The following is a 12,582-nucleotide window of genomic DNA, read 5'->3' as shown; positions in this document are numbered from 1 at the left end:
AAATACTACACTTTTTTGCAAACAGGAATTAAATACTATTACAATTAGAGAAGATAATCAGCATTATTTCCTTGTAGCACATTGAAGTAGGAGTCCAGAACAAAAGTCATTTTTTGCTACTCTACAATCTACTTTGTTTAAGACTCCTTTGTTTAGATTTTTTTATAATTTTAAGAAATAGTGTCATGGTTTGAAACAGTTATCCTCTTAATTTCTTATTTCTTGTGGGAATGGTTATATATTTAAATGCATGTTCATGTGCATGCTTGCAAAGGAAAAAATGAAATCAATTAAAGTGTTTAACCACTAATTAAAACTGCCTTTTCTCTGTGGAAGCTTGCTATATATTTTTTTCTTGGTTTTAATGTAGGCTAAGAAGTCATCCTTTATGGTGCAGATTGTAATTTACATTGTGTATTACAAACAAAAAACCCATCCCATAAAGTTACCATCACTGAAATATGTTTTTCGTATTATATATTGTGCCTTTCCTGTTGATGTCGGAGATCTAAATTCTAAGATTCTGTTTGGAAGCTACTTTTCAGCATGTATCTAAAACAATACCATTGTTTCAGTAAAAAAAAACAGCCTGTAGCACAGTGGTTCTCAAACTTTTAGCACTGGTACCCACTTTTTAGAATAAGAAACTGTCAGGATCCACCAGAGGTGATGTTATGACTAGAAGTGACATCATCAAGCAGGAAAATTTTTAACAATCCTAGGCTCCAATCCTACCTACACTTACCTAGGAGTAAGTCCCATTTACTATCATTGTTAAAAACATATACGTAGTAGCCTGTTCACATGTGTAATATTTCCCCAAATGCAGTCACATTACCATGGGATCATCAAGTTTAATATATTAAAAATAAAATATTGAACTGACTGGGGACCCAACTGAAATAGGCTTGCAACCCTCCTAGTGGGTCCTGACCCACAGTTTAAGAAACACTGTTGTAGCATGATGGAGCTGGCTTTGGGAGCAGCAGAATAGAACCCTACAGGCTGTTTAGTATCTTTCCAGTAATAAGCCTCAAGGACTTCTTGAATTATCAGAATTAATTGCTAGGATCCAAAGAGTGGCTTAGGTTTATGATGAAGAGCTTCTAGTAGTCTAAACTAATTTGACATTTTCTCTAAACAGCTGGTTCCCAGGGCATATCATGAAATGATTCTGATATGCTATCTTAGGCCCTTGTCAAGTGTGCAGCTATTACATGGGATTTGCAACTACACAATCACTGCAGACTGGGGCTTTCTTCATGGCAGATGCCATGCTATGCTAATGCTAATCCCTCCTCTCGCACTGCCAATCATATTTTTTGGCAGACTTCCTGCGTCTGTATGTGTCCCTGCAGCACTTGCCAGCTGAAAGGGGTGGGTGGTTTCCCCTCAGGATTTGCCCTCCTGTGGACAGTAACAGCAAGATTCAGGCACTGTTTGTTTTCTGTGCCTTCTGAGTAGGCATGCATAAGGTTATGTTAGAAAGCCCCCTTTCCTGCCAGGGGAAGAAAAATTTGCTGTGGTCTTCTCTGTGAATCTTGTTGGAATTTTTGGTGCAAAGGGGAGGGGTGGAGGAAAGTGCATGCCTGTGGGAGGGGAGAGACAGCTAAGAGAAAATGGACAGGAAATGTGCTGTTGCTGCCTAATCACTCTCTCTGCCTGGGCTGTCATCCTATATATACATACTTACTCAGAAGTAAGCTCCATTAAGAACATAAGAGCCCCACTGGATCAGGCCAAAGGCCCATCTAGTCCAGCTTCCTGTATCTCACAGCAGCCCACCAGTGCCCCAGGGAGCACACAAGACAACAGACACAACCTGCATCCCGGTGCCCTCCCCTGCATCTGGCAATCAGAGGCAGCCTGCCGCTAAAACCAAGAGTTTGCACATACCTACTATGACTTATAACCCATAATGAACTTTTCCTCCAGAAATTTGTCCATTGTCCATTAAAGACAGTGGAGCTTATTTCTAAATAGACATGGATAAGATTGTGTCAGAAGTACCTTCCTCTGCCAGTGCATCCAGAAAGAGAGAATTTTTTGCAAACCTGCATGGTGGTAGTAGTAATGTATTAGTAATAATTCAACAGGCTTTTAACTTTTGCAGCTTCAGAAATACATAGCCTGGAAGTAAAGGGGATTTTAACATACTTTCAAATCATTAAATAGGTATTAGCGTTTTTCTGAAGGGGGATTTTTTCATAGCTTTGTGTAAGGCACATATGCTACAAAACACTGTAATCGTTGGATACGGATATTTGTTCTTTGTTTTGACTTCTCCCCTCTTCCAAGTACACTTCATCTGGCTAAGCACTGAAGTCTTATTTGATTTTTCTCTGTAAACCGCTTTGTGAACTTTTAGTTCAGTATATAAATACTGTTATAATAATAATAATAATAATAATAATATTATTATTATTATTATTATTATTATTATTATTATTATTAATAAGTCCAGGCCATCGGGCTGAGTAATCAAAACGGCTATTTATTGTTTTCAGAAATATTTCTAATAGACAGTATAACCTGTTCAAAAGATCATCTGAGTATGCAGTATGAAAAGCCAGAATTGTGCTGATATTAAAAAAAGACTGAGTGGTGGTCTGCACTTGACATTGACACACACACTTTCACTATGGTGGAAAAGCTGATTTCAAAATAAAGGTCACAGATCATGCCTGGTTTTAGGTTCCACAAAAGGAAGTATATGATTGCACCAGTTGGTGTGTCTTCTCCCTCTGCCCCCAAAATACGAGTATCTGAGTAGCCTTGTCAATGAGAGAATAGATCAGTCACCCAGTTCCTAATAACGGCTGGGTGATTGTATTTCAGCAAACACCATTTCAAAAGGGCCTCACTTCGAACTTCTGGGTCAGTGGAAATCCAACCACACCTGTGTCTGGGGTGGAGCATATTTATTTGGTTTTCAATATGGAAACTAAAGATCCATATCTTTCTAAGATCTTCTTTGGGTTCTGCTAGTTGCTTTAACTCGAGTCATGAGATGCTTTTTGTGATGGGCTATGCTCATTGACACTTGCTATGATAGCTTCTCTCAGAGCAGCCCGTTACAGCCCTCAAGATAACTACATCAATTAATTTTGTTTCATTCCAGCTGTTTAAGTACTGAAGATTGCATGAGTAAGGAGGCAGTACTTCAGACAGACCTCACCTCTTTTGCCACTTCCTACTTGTCTGCTGGACTCCCCAAATTGTCATTATCAAAGCAGTGACTGGCTGTCAGGTGAACAATTTAGTCTACTGTAGGTAGAGGTGACAGAATGCTCCTACGTATGCAGTCGATACCAGCAGATCATGCAAGAACGTAGAAAACAAGTCTTATCCAGATGCCCACTGGCAAAATGGGATCTCTAGCTATAATTCAGAGTTACGTCTGGGGAAAGTTAAGATCTTCATATTGCCACTTCATTCACAGGCAAACTGGACAATATTTTGATTCTTCTCTCAGTCTGCTTTGCATTTACATTGTAAAGTGAGACATGTTATATGGGGCTATCTTTAACTGAAAATTGGAAATTTCTAAAGCATGTTTTAAAGTTTTCCCTACTGTGAATATTGCCAAACTTGAATTAAAAAGATCATAAACTTTCAGCATTTGTTTCCACGTTTAGCTCTTTTGTTCCAAGTGCTCAGGGTGCTTAACAGCAGTGCCTCCTGCATTAATAGAAATATACTATGTGTGCCACAGGTACTAATAGCAAAGTAACTTGGACATCTGTTACCAGAATGCATCTACTGAGTTGGTAGAGAAGGGTGGGGTAAATATATGTTTAAAAATACATAATACAAAAGCAGCAAATATATATTTGTACATGTGGGATGTTGTTATCCACAGGGGAACTCTTCTCAGACACCACCACCACTCCCGCAGATACTGAAAGCCATCTCCTCCAGAGGGCTTTCTGAAGCCTGCAGAGGCCCCATGTATCCACTCATGGCCTCTGCTGCCTTCAGAATGCCTCCTAGAGGCAAAAAAAAAACAAAACAAGCTACTTCTGGTTTTCTCCAAAAACTCAGCTAGTCAAGGCTTCTATTCAATAATCGTTTAAGGCCAATTCACAAACGAGAAATCAGAACTGCATCATCCGCGAAAAGTAATACGGGAATGTACCTAGGACCCAACCTGGGGCAATGACCATTCACTTGAAGCAAGAAAGGTGCCAAGTCATTAAGGGCCAATTCAGACCTGTGCATGCTGGCTTACTGGCTGGTGCGCTGGCTTGCTACTTACTGCAGGACCAATGCCGGAGCTAGCCAGCATGAGCTCGCAGTGGGTCAGCTCCTGTGCTAGGCCTGTGGTCTGCCACCTGGCGCTCAATGTGAATGCTGGTGGCAAAGAGGTGATAAGGAGAAGTGTGGAGAAGGCATTCTGGGGCAGGCCAGATGGGGGGAAGGTGTGGTGGGGTGGGAGCAGGATGGGAGGGAGCTGAGCTCCACCTGATCTGGAGCCCCATGTTGTGCTGCACAGCCCAACACTGGAGTCCTTGATTCTGTGACGGCTGAAGAGCCGCCACAGTATCGGGTAGCCCCATTGTGGGGCTATTTCCCTTTCCCAGAGGAAGAGAATGAATGTCCCCTTCCCCCAAGGAACCATCAGCGGTTGCCTGGCACACTTAGGATGCCATGGCAGCCCCGTGCATGGGAAACTCAAGTTCGAGCTGTAAGCCATTTCTGCCCAACATTGCATATACGCAACAGGTGCCAAATGTATACACCTGTGGGCAGGGCAGAAATAGTTAAGAAAAATGTTTTGTAAGATGCACATCCTGTTAAGATAAATTGGTTTTTCAAAAACGTTTTGCTGCTTGTGAAACCTGTATTACAACATTACTAATGTAACTTTTAAAGGCATACTAAACCATTTTCATGGTGGATAAGAGAATACTTTTCTTGCCTAATCAGCAATTCATACAGGCGTGCCCCCATATCTATGGGGGTTCCATTCCAGAACCCCCTGTGGATAACTGAATCTGTAGATACAGATGGGGGGGGCGCTTTCCCAGACCTCAGAATACTTTATAAGGCAATAAAAGCATCACTTCTGGTTTTACAATAAAACCGGAAGTAATCTTTCTCTCTGTTACAGTTATTCTGAGGCCCACGGGTGGATGTGCAGTTTCTGCAGGGTGCAGAACGCCCTCTGGAGACGGGGAGAAATTTCTGGGCTTCCCAATGCCTTATAAGGCATTTAAAACATGACTTCCTGTTTTCAATAGAAAATCAGAAGTAGCGCCTTTTCTCTGTTTTCTGTGGTCGTGTGTGTGCTTCAGGAGACCCACCAGACAGACGGTAGGGGTATCCCTGGTTATCCACAGTTTTACTTAACTACATTCTGGAACCCCCATGGATCCTGGGGCATGCATGTATATGTGACAAGGAAAAAGTCAACATAGAAAAGAGCTATTGAGGAGAATTAAAATAATAGCATGAGTGCAATGTAATGAAAAATGCTACTACCTGTGTTGCATTAGATAAAATTCTGAACTTAAATTCAGTTGAACTTCCTGTCTTTTAAACAATAGTATTTTTAAAAAATAATGAATTGATGTTAGTCTTTGTGTTAGTGTTAGAGATGTTAAAGCAGGACTCAATTAGAACTGAGAAACTTGGTCACTGGGACTGCCCCGACTGGTAATGAGAACACTGAGTTTCAGTGTTGAGTTGAGTAAGGGAAATAACACATTTTTTAGTTTCAGTTGGCTACATAAGACGGGATCTCACTGTTCCGTTTAATCCAGTGTTTGTTGCTTGTAGGGAATCCATGTTCAAAACCTTGCAGCGATTATCTCTTTGTGTTTATCAAGGTGTCTTCTGTCCACAGGAAGAACAGGCTGCAAAACTAAAAGCTGAAAAGATCAGGGTTGCTTTAGAGAAGATTAAAGAAGCACAAGTTAAAAAGGTAAACTGCAATTTCAGATTCAGTCCTGAAGTGTAATTAGGTCTGGTTTGAAATAAGTCATCTTTTGAAGAAGACGTATGGGATTAACATTTCCCCTTTTAGAATGTATTCACACCACCTAATTTTTCTTTGGTTAGATTCTCAGTTGGTGCAGATTCCTTCTGGTTGTAGGCACTGAGCTACATCTGGTATAGGAAAGAAAGTTCCTTGTTGGAGATTAAAGTGTGTAATGTTTAGGTAATTTTCCATATAGTTAAGCAGACTAGAAATTCTAAATTATAGCACATACAGTACACTACTAGTAATGTATGTGTAGTATATAGTATCCATGATGATTGTAACACAGTACCATAGTGTCCCTAGCATAAAAACGAAGGCAAACTATCTTAGGCTGTGGTCTTATGCATGTTTACTTATGAGTAAGCTTCACTGAATGCAGTAGGGCTTACATTTCAGTCAATATGCATAGGATTGCACTATTATGCCATTTCCCTCCAGGGCTTTCCTGAGCCTCCCAATGCCTTATAAGGCATTAAAAACCGACAAAACCAGAAGTGAAGTGTTTTGCCTCTAGGAGGCATTCTGAAGCCCACAGAGGCTGCAGGTAGACTGGCTTCAGAAAGCTCCCAAGAGGTGACCGTAACACAGCTCTGGTCACCTTTGGAGGGCTCAGGTTGGGCCAAGTGTGGCTCAACTAGTCCAGGGGACTAGTGTTGAGCTTGATCCATAGATAAATAGACTCAACCTGTAGCAGTAAAGTGGAAATGAGAAAAGCCTAATAATGAAAATGTATTCCTTCCAGATTCTGTGCATCTGTGCCAGATTTGAACTTTCTCTCTCTTTTCTCTATTTTCAGCTTGTCATACGGGTTCACATGTCTGATGATAGCTCCAAGACTATGATGGTAGACGAAAGGCAGACAGTAAGACAAGTGCTGGACAACTTGATGGACAAGTCTCACTGTGGATTTAGCTTAGACTGGTCTTTGGTAGAAACTATCTCAGAATTACAAATGGGTTAGTAATACAAGTTCTTGTTTTTGGTACCAAATTGCTGAAAAATATTATTAATACACGATCCTCTGTGCTGTGCTAATTTAGGCAATATTCCTCATCTGAAATTTTAAATTAGCTGCCAGGATTTTGAGTTTTAAATTTACCATATAAATTTGATAGCCTCCTAGGGATTTAACATCCCGCTCAGCACTCACAGCTTTTTTATTATTGTGATTTTCAAAAGTTTTCAAAAACATTTATCTTCTCTATCAGTTGTAAAATAAGAGTAGCTTGGCATCTGTCAAATTCTGTTAAGAGTTATGTGAACTAGAAATCATTGACAAAATTGTTGGGACCTTTCTCCTGAGATTGTGGTTGTCCTAGGTAAAATTTCCTGAGTTGTTGTGGAATATTAAAAATACAAGTTCAGAATAGAATGGATTAAAAGATGTGATAGTTATATGCATTTTTCTAATGCTGTGTCTTGTTCAGAATAATTAATCCTTTTGTTCTTTTTTTAATTTTAACAACCATACCATGCATACATAAGGGATAGTCACACTGTTCTTTTTTTCATTTCAAAAAACACTTTATTGGTATCAACAAGACTTTCATATCTTACAACTTCAAAAAATCTTTATGTAAATCAATAAAAAGCAATTCATAATATTCTGTATCTGGTTTGGTTTGAGCAGAGGTTGATTCTGATAAGGTCATATATGCCACAGAGTGTGTTGCTATTCAAAATTGTACAGCGCTTTTGAACTTTTATGTATAGTTGTTTGTAACGCAACTCAATCAACATTTTCAGTTTTTTTAATTGATAGCTTGATATCCATATGAAATCAAGTCTGTCTCTTTTTTGTAAAAATTGGAGAGCAAACCATCTAATAAAAGCATCTTGGCATATAAGCTCTTATTCCATGTAGGGCACAATCCTAACCAGATCTACTCAAAAGTACGTCCTGTTTTGTTCAATGGGGCTTACTCTCAGGAAAGTGTGGTTAGGATTGCAGCCAAAGTCAGTCAAAAGTCTGCTTGCTTGTGCACCCACAAACCCATGTCTGTATTAATGGGGCTTTGTGGAATATCAACCATAGTACATTGATCATCCCTTACCTACTTTGTATTATGCAAATAATATAGCTGTAAGTATACTTTTTGCATTTGTGGGTCTCTCTGCTCTGTCCAATATAAACATGCTTATATAATAGCCGCCTTGGGTCCCTTTAGGTAGAAGGGCGGGGTATAAATAAAGTTGTTGTTGTTATTGTTGTTGTTATACTACTCCATTAATGTTTGTCACACGCACCACACTACTTATTAGCGCCTAAGCACTAGGAGGCTGTGTTTAGCGCTTAGAGTATTATTTTCTGTAATTATCCAGAAAGAATCTTTGAAGACCATGAAAATTTGGTGGAAAACTTACTCAACTGGACAAGAGACAGTCAAAACAAACTGATGTTTGTAGAACGTATAGAAAAATATGCACTTTTCAAAAATCCCCAGGTGAGTTTGGTGCTTTTTCCTTTGCACTAAAGCGACTCTTCTACCACTCAATTTTTAGTGTTAAGCATTTAAAAAGTTTTTTTTTCCTTTTTAAACAATCAAAAATATTGTTATATTGAATCTCACAATATGGGGACCTACTGAAAAATAATATAAATATCCATGTGTAATTAATAATTAGTCATATATCAAAGTATTCCCTAGTTTGAATCTTAACCTCTGTCATGAACTCTAGGTTGTAATGCCCATGCTCTGGATACACGTGCATTATGCATTTACATATGCCAGTGGTTTTCAAACTCTCTTGGAGAGTTTGCACCACTGTAAGTCCTTGCACAGGGGGAGGCAGTGGGGGCGGGGAAGGCAGTGACGCAATCCCCAGGATCACACCGCTCAGGAGGCCTGCAGGGACTGGGATGCACTCACCAGCCCCTGCAGCAGCCTGTCGGGGGTCTGGGGAGCCCTGCGCAAGCGCCCCAGGGCTCCCCATCTTGCTCCACTCTCACTTCTAACGAGCTGGGGAGCCCTGCAGGTGCTCACGCAGGGCTCCCCCGCACCCCCGACAGGCTGCTGCAAGGACTGGTGAGTGCATCCCAATCCCTGCAGCCCTCCTGAGCGGATCCTGGGGATCGCGTCACTGCCTTCCCCATCCCCACTGCCTCTTCCCTGCCTCCCCACTACCCCTGCCCCTTAAGGGGAAAGAGACCAGGGCCTTCAGCCAATGCCCCGGTCTGAAAACCACTGACATATGCCCTCAAACATGCCCATCTAGGGATCTTGTGGCTTTCAGTTGCAAACTGCCACGTAGGAACAAAGGGGATAGGAAATGATGAATAAAAGAAACCGCATATTATAAAGCTGTTAATAAGTGTAAGCAATCGCTGCTTATATGGATGAGCATAATTCTGCCGAAATCATCTAGGCAAATAAAACTATTAAAACTATATAGAAAATATGTGAGAATTGATGGTGTTGATATGACTCTTGTGTTAATATGACTCTTTATGTTATTTTGTTAATGTGCAGTTAGGTAAACTGATACTGACTGTTTAGGCATTTCCCAAAGACTGCTACAATTGCATAAAGAGTCTGGTGGTTATTCTCCCTTTAAACTCAGGAAAGATTGCACACTTTTGTCAAACACCAAGATGTATTTCTTTAGTTTGTAGCTCTTTTTTCTGTTTATTACTCCCAAACAGAACATTAGGAGGTGTCAAGGCTAAGTTTACTTGGTTTCATTTCTGAATTATTCTGGATGCTTCATCTAAAATCTCAATTTTTATGTCATAGAATTATCTTTTGGGGAAAAGAGAAACCTCTGAAATGGCAGACAGGAACAAGGAGGTACTACTGGAGGTAAGACTTTCTGGAATACACTTGAGCTGTATCATATGCACATATAACTTATGCAAATTCAACTAAACACACTTGGCAAAAAGAGAGACAGAGAGGAACAACAATTTTGCCTGCCATTCCACTCAATTATTATCATTATCTTTCTGACATTGTGTCAGGGGCCAGGAAAAAAGGAATTCATATACATTTAAAAATTTGAATAAATTTACATAAATTTCTGTATTAGCGATGGAACTATTGGAGGGCCAGAGGTTCATTGGAGACTGGCAGCTCCCTGCAGACCAGATGGGGGTCTCCAAAGGCTGAAAATGGCCCCCAGGCCAGGGTTTGGGCACCCCTGATCTAGAGCCTGCCCACCAACGTGCACCTCCCTTCCCTGCCCTTGAGCTACTTGCAGCACTCAGCCTAGGTCCTCCACAACTCCTTCTAAAGGGAGGGAGGGGAGTACAGGCCTTCCAACCCACTCCTTAACCATTGGGGGAGGGCAAATTAGGAAAGGATTCAGACATGGACTGTTTCTGCATTATTTCCTGAGAGAGGTTACTTTCAGCTTTTCCCTTCCAAAGTGACAGACATGAAAGGATTATGAGCTCAAGACTGCTTGGTTTTCTTATTTCCTGTATGGAAGTAAAACTATCTGTAAAGAAGAAAGAATGCCTATGAGAGAAGTTTTGGTAAAATCACAAATAGAGTAGCCAGTATGTGCATGTTTATTTCCATGAAGCAAATTGCAATGTATCTCTGCCATGATCAGTTCTAGACTTTTTGTAGACAACCTCAATGAAACAGGAGCATAGAATTGAACAAACCAAGAAGTTAGGAGAAAATGATTTGGGAGTGTTAATGAGAACATATAACGGCACCCAGTGAAATATTCTTGCAATAGTGGTGGACTTAAGTGACTGTTAGTAGTTTATGCTAATGGCGCCTGATGTCAAAGTTAACTAACATGGTATGTTTTAAAGAAATTTTTCTGTAGATACATAATGCTGTCTGTATGTTTGTCATGCCAGGAATGTTTTTGTGGGAGCTCAGTGACAGTTCCAGAAATTGAGGGAGTGCTGTGGCTAAAGGATGATGGCAAAAAGTCTTGGAAGAAGCGCTACTTTCTTCTGCGAGCTTCTGGAATCTACTATGTTCCAAAAGGAAAAGCAAAGGTGAAATTTCTCTTTCTTAAGATGCAGCATCTTTTTTTGTCACTGTTGTGTTTTCAAAGGGTGAGACTGTCTGAGATTGTATCCTAATGTGTGATCTCTTGGAAGACTCTCAGGATCAGATTTGGGGGGCCTGCAGAGAGAAGGGGTAGATTAATAAAAAAATTTCCCAGCTCCCTTATGCAAACAGAGGCTCTTCCATTAATTGAAAAACCACTTCTGGGTATAACTCTCTGCACTTACCGTGCAGTCCTGTATGTGTTTACTTGGAAGTAAATTGTTCATTGTGGCTTATTCTCACGTAGGGGTATATAGGATTGCAACTCTGGTTGCTTTAAGAATGATTTTTTTTAAAACACTGCAGACATTGTCTATTTTTAAAAGATGGGTCAGAACAAAAAGAGGCATAGAAGATCTTAATGGTCTGATATTTAGACATTTGATCAATTTGTCCAAGATTTTATAGAGCAGGGCTTGAGATGTTCAGATTGCCATGGCAACTCAGAATTTGTTCCTGGGTAGTGGCTGCAAGGCCCAGTTGAGGGGCAACCATTGCATCTCTGCTCAGCCTCTGGGATAGTTGGATTTTGTCATTGAAAAAGCAGCTGTAGTTGCAGCAAGTGCTATGGGGCTGATCACCAAATGGAAGAGGGAGAGAAGACTTAGTTTTGGATGCAGTTTCTTTCTCACACTCTGGCTAAGATGTGTGTGCATGGAGCATGCATCCTCCCCTTCCTTCTTCCAATAGATCCTTTAGTCGCATGTGTTTGTGTCCCCTCTCCCCATATTGAGAAGGAGAGGAGGGACTTGTATTACAGCATTCCTATTCAGAAGGAAATCAATTGAGTTCAGTGAGATGTGCTCTCACTTAAGTGTGTCATGAATGTCTTAATCATGAATTTTAACTTGGAAAAAACATTCTTGATGCATTATTTTTATCTGAAAAACATTTGATCTCTTTGCTGTCACATTGACATTGGCTGAGTTTTTGTACCACCACTAACGCATGTGCTTTCTAATGCTGAAAATTTTTAGGCTGGCATTTGGATCCAAAGCACTTTTATTCAGCCCTGTTATAAATGCGCATGGGCTGTTTTTCCCCCATTTAATTCAGTAGAAACATTCTTCCCATGAGGGCATGAGTGACAACTGCTGTATCTGGAAGAATGGGTTGGACACTAACCTGAATGAGTGGAACAGCAGCAAAGGGACCTTCCCCACTGTTACTTTTTGGCCTCAGCTTTTCCGTCCCCCCCATAAGGATACACCACAGGGAGTTGCTAGCAGAGGGGAAATCCTTGGAAACTGGGCAGACACACCTTCCACCAGCAAAAGCTGAGATCCTAATCATTAGTCATGTCATTTTCTTCTTTTCCCTAGCCCCCACTCCTGAGTTGATGGTTTGGTTCCATTCATGAACCTATGGGGATTGTTTAACATCTAAGTTTTGGGAATATTGTCTTGAAGCACCTAGCGTTGAAAAGCAATAATTTTTAATTTAGATGTCACTAAGTTTTAGGCATATGGATATTGCCTTATTTTGTTCTTGTTGCCTTTTGAAGCTTCTTTAGGGTTCAAAGTGCATTAATTTTCAGCAAAGTGGCTTACTTGTTTGTACATAAATTTGAAAAGCATAGAGCAG

At 40.4% G+C, this 12,582-nt stretch overlaps 2 protein-coding genes across 2 annotated transcripts in view; one reads left to right on the top strand and one right to left on the bottom strand.

The window, feature by feature from the left end:
• ABI2 (abl interactor 2) overlaps nucleotides 1-12,582 on the bottom strand; it is a 109,792-nt gene that overhangs the window by 3,466 nt on the left and 93,744 nt on the right. The gene's annotated exons all lie outside the window — the stretch shown is intronic.
• RAPH1 (Ras association (RalGDS/AF-6) and pleckstrin homology domains 1) overlaps nucleotides 1-12,582 on the top strand; it is a 98,568-nt gene that overhangs the window by 70,723 nt on the left and 15,263 nt on the right. The window contains exons 5-9 of the mRNA XM_066622730.1: nucleotides 5,849-5,926; nucleotides 6,783-6,942; nucleotides 8,309-8,430; nucleotides 9,721-9,786; nucleotides 10,800-10,943. Coding sequence (XP_066478827.1) covers nucleotides 5,849-5,926; nucleotides 6,783-6,942; nucleotides 8,309-8,430; nucleotides 9,721-9,786; nucleotides 10,800-10,943 — 570 coding nt within the window. The remainder of the gene's footprint in view (nucleotides 1-5,848; nucleotides 5,927-6,782; nucleotides 6,943-8,308; nucleotides 8,431-9,720; nucleotides 9,787-10,799; nucleotides 10,944-12,582) is intronic.

The sequence above is a fragment of the Tiliqua scincoides genome, chromosome 1, assembly GCF_035046505.1.
Source record: "Tiliqua scincoides isolate rTilSci1 chromosome 1, rTilSci1.hap2, whole genome shotgun sequence".
In the NCBI taxonomy this organism is placed as follows: Eukaryota; Metazoa; Chordata; class Lepidosauria; order Squamata; family Scincidae; genus Tiliqua; species Tiliqua scincoides.
The sequence above is the reverse complement of the archived record's forward strand: the minus strand, read 5'-3'. Positions and strand labels throughout refer to the sequence as shown.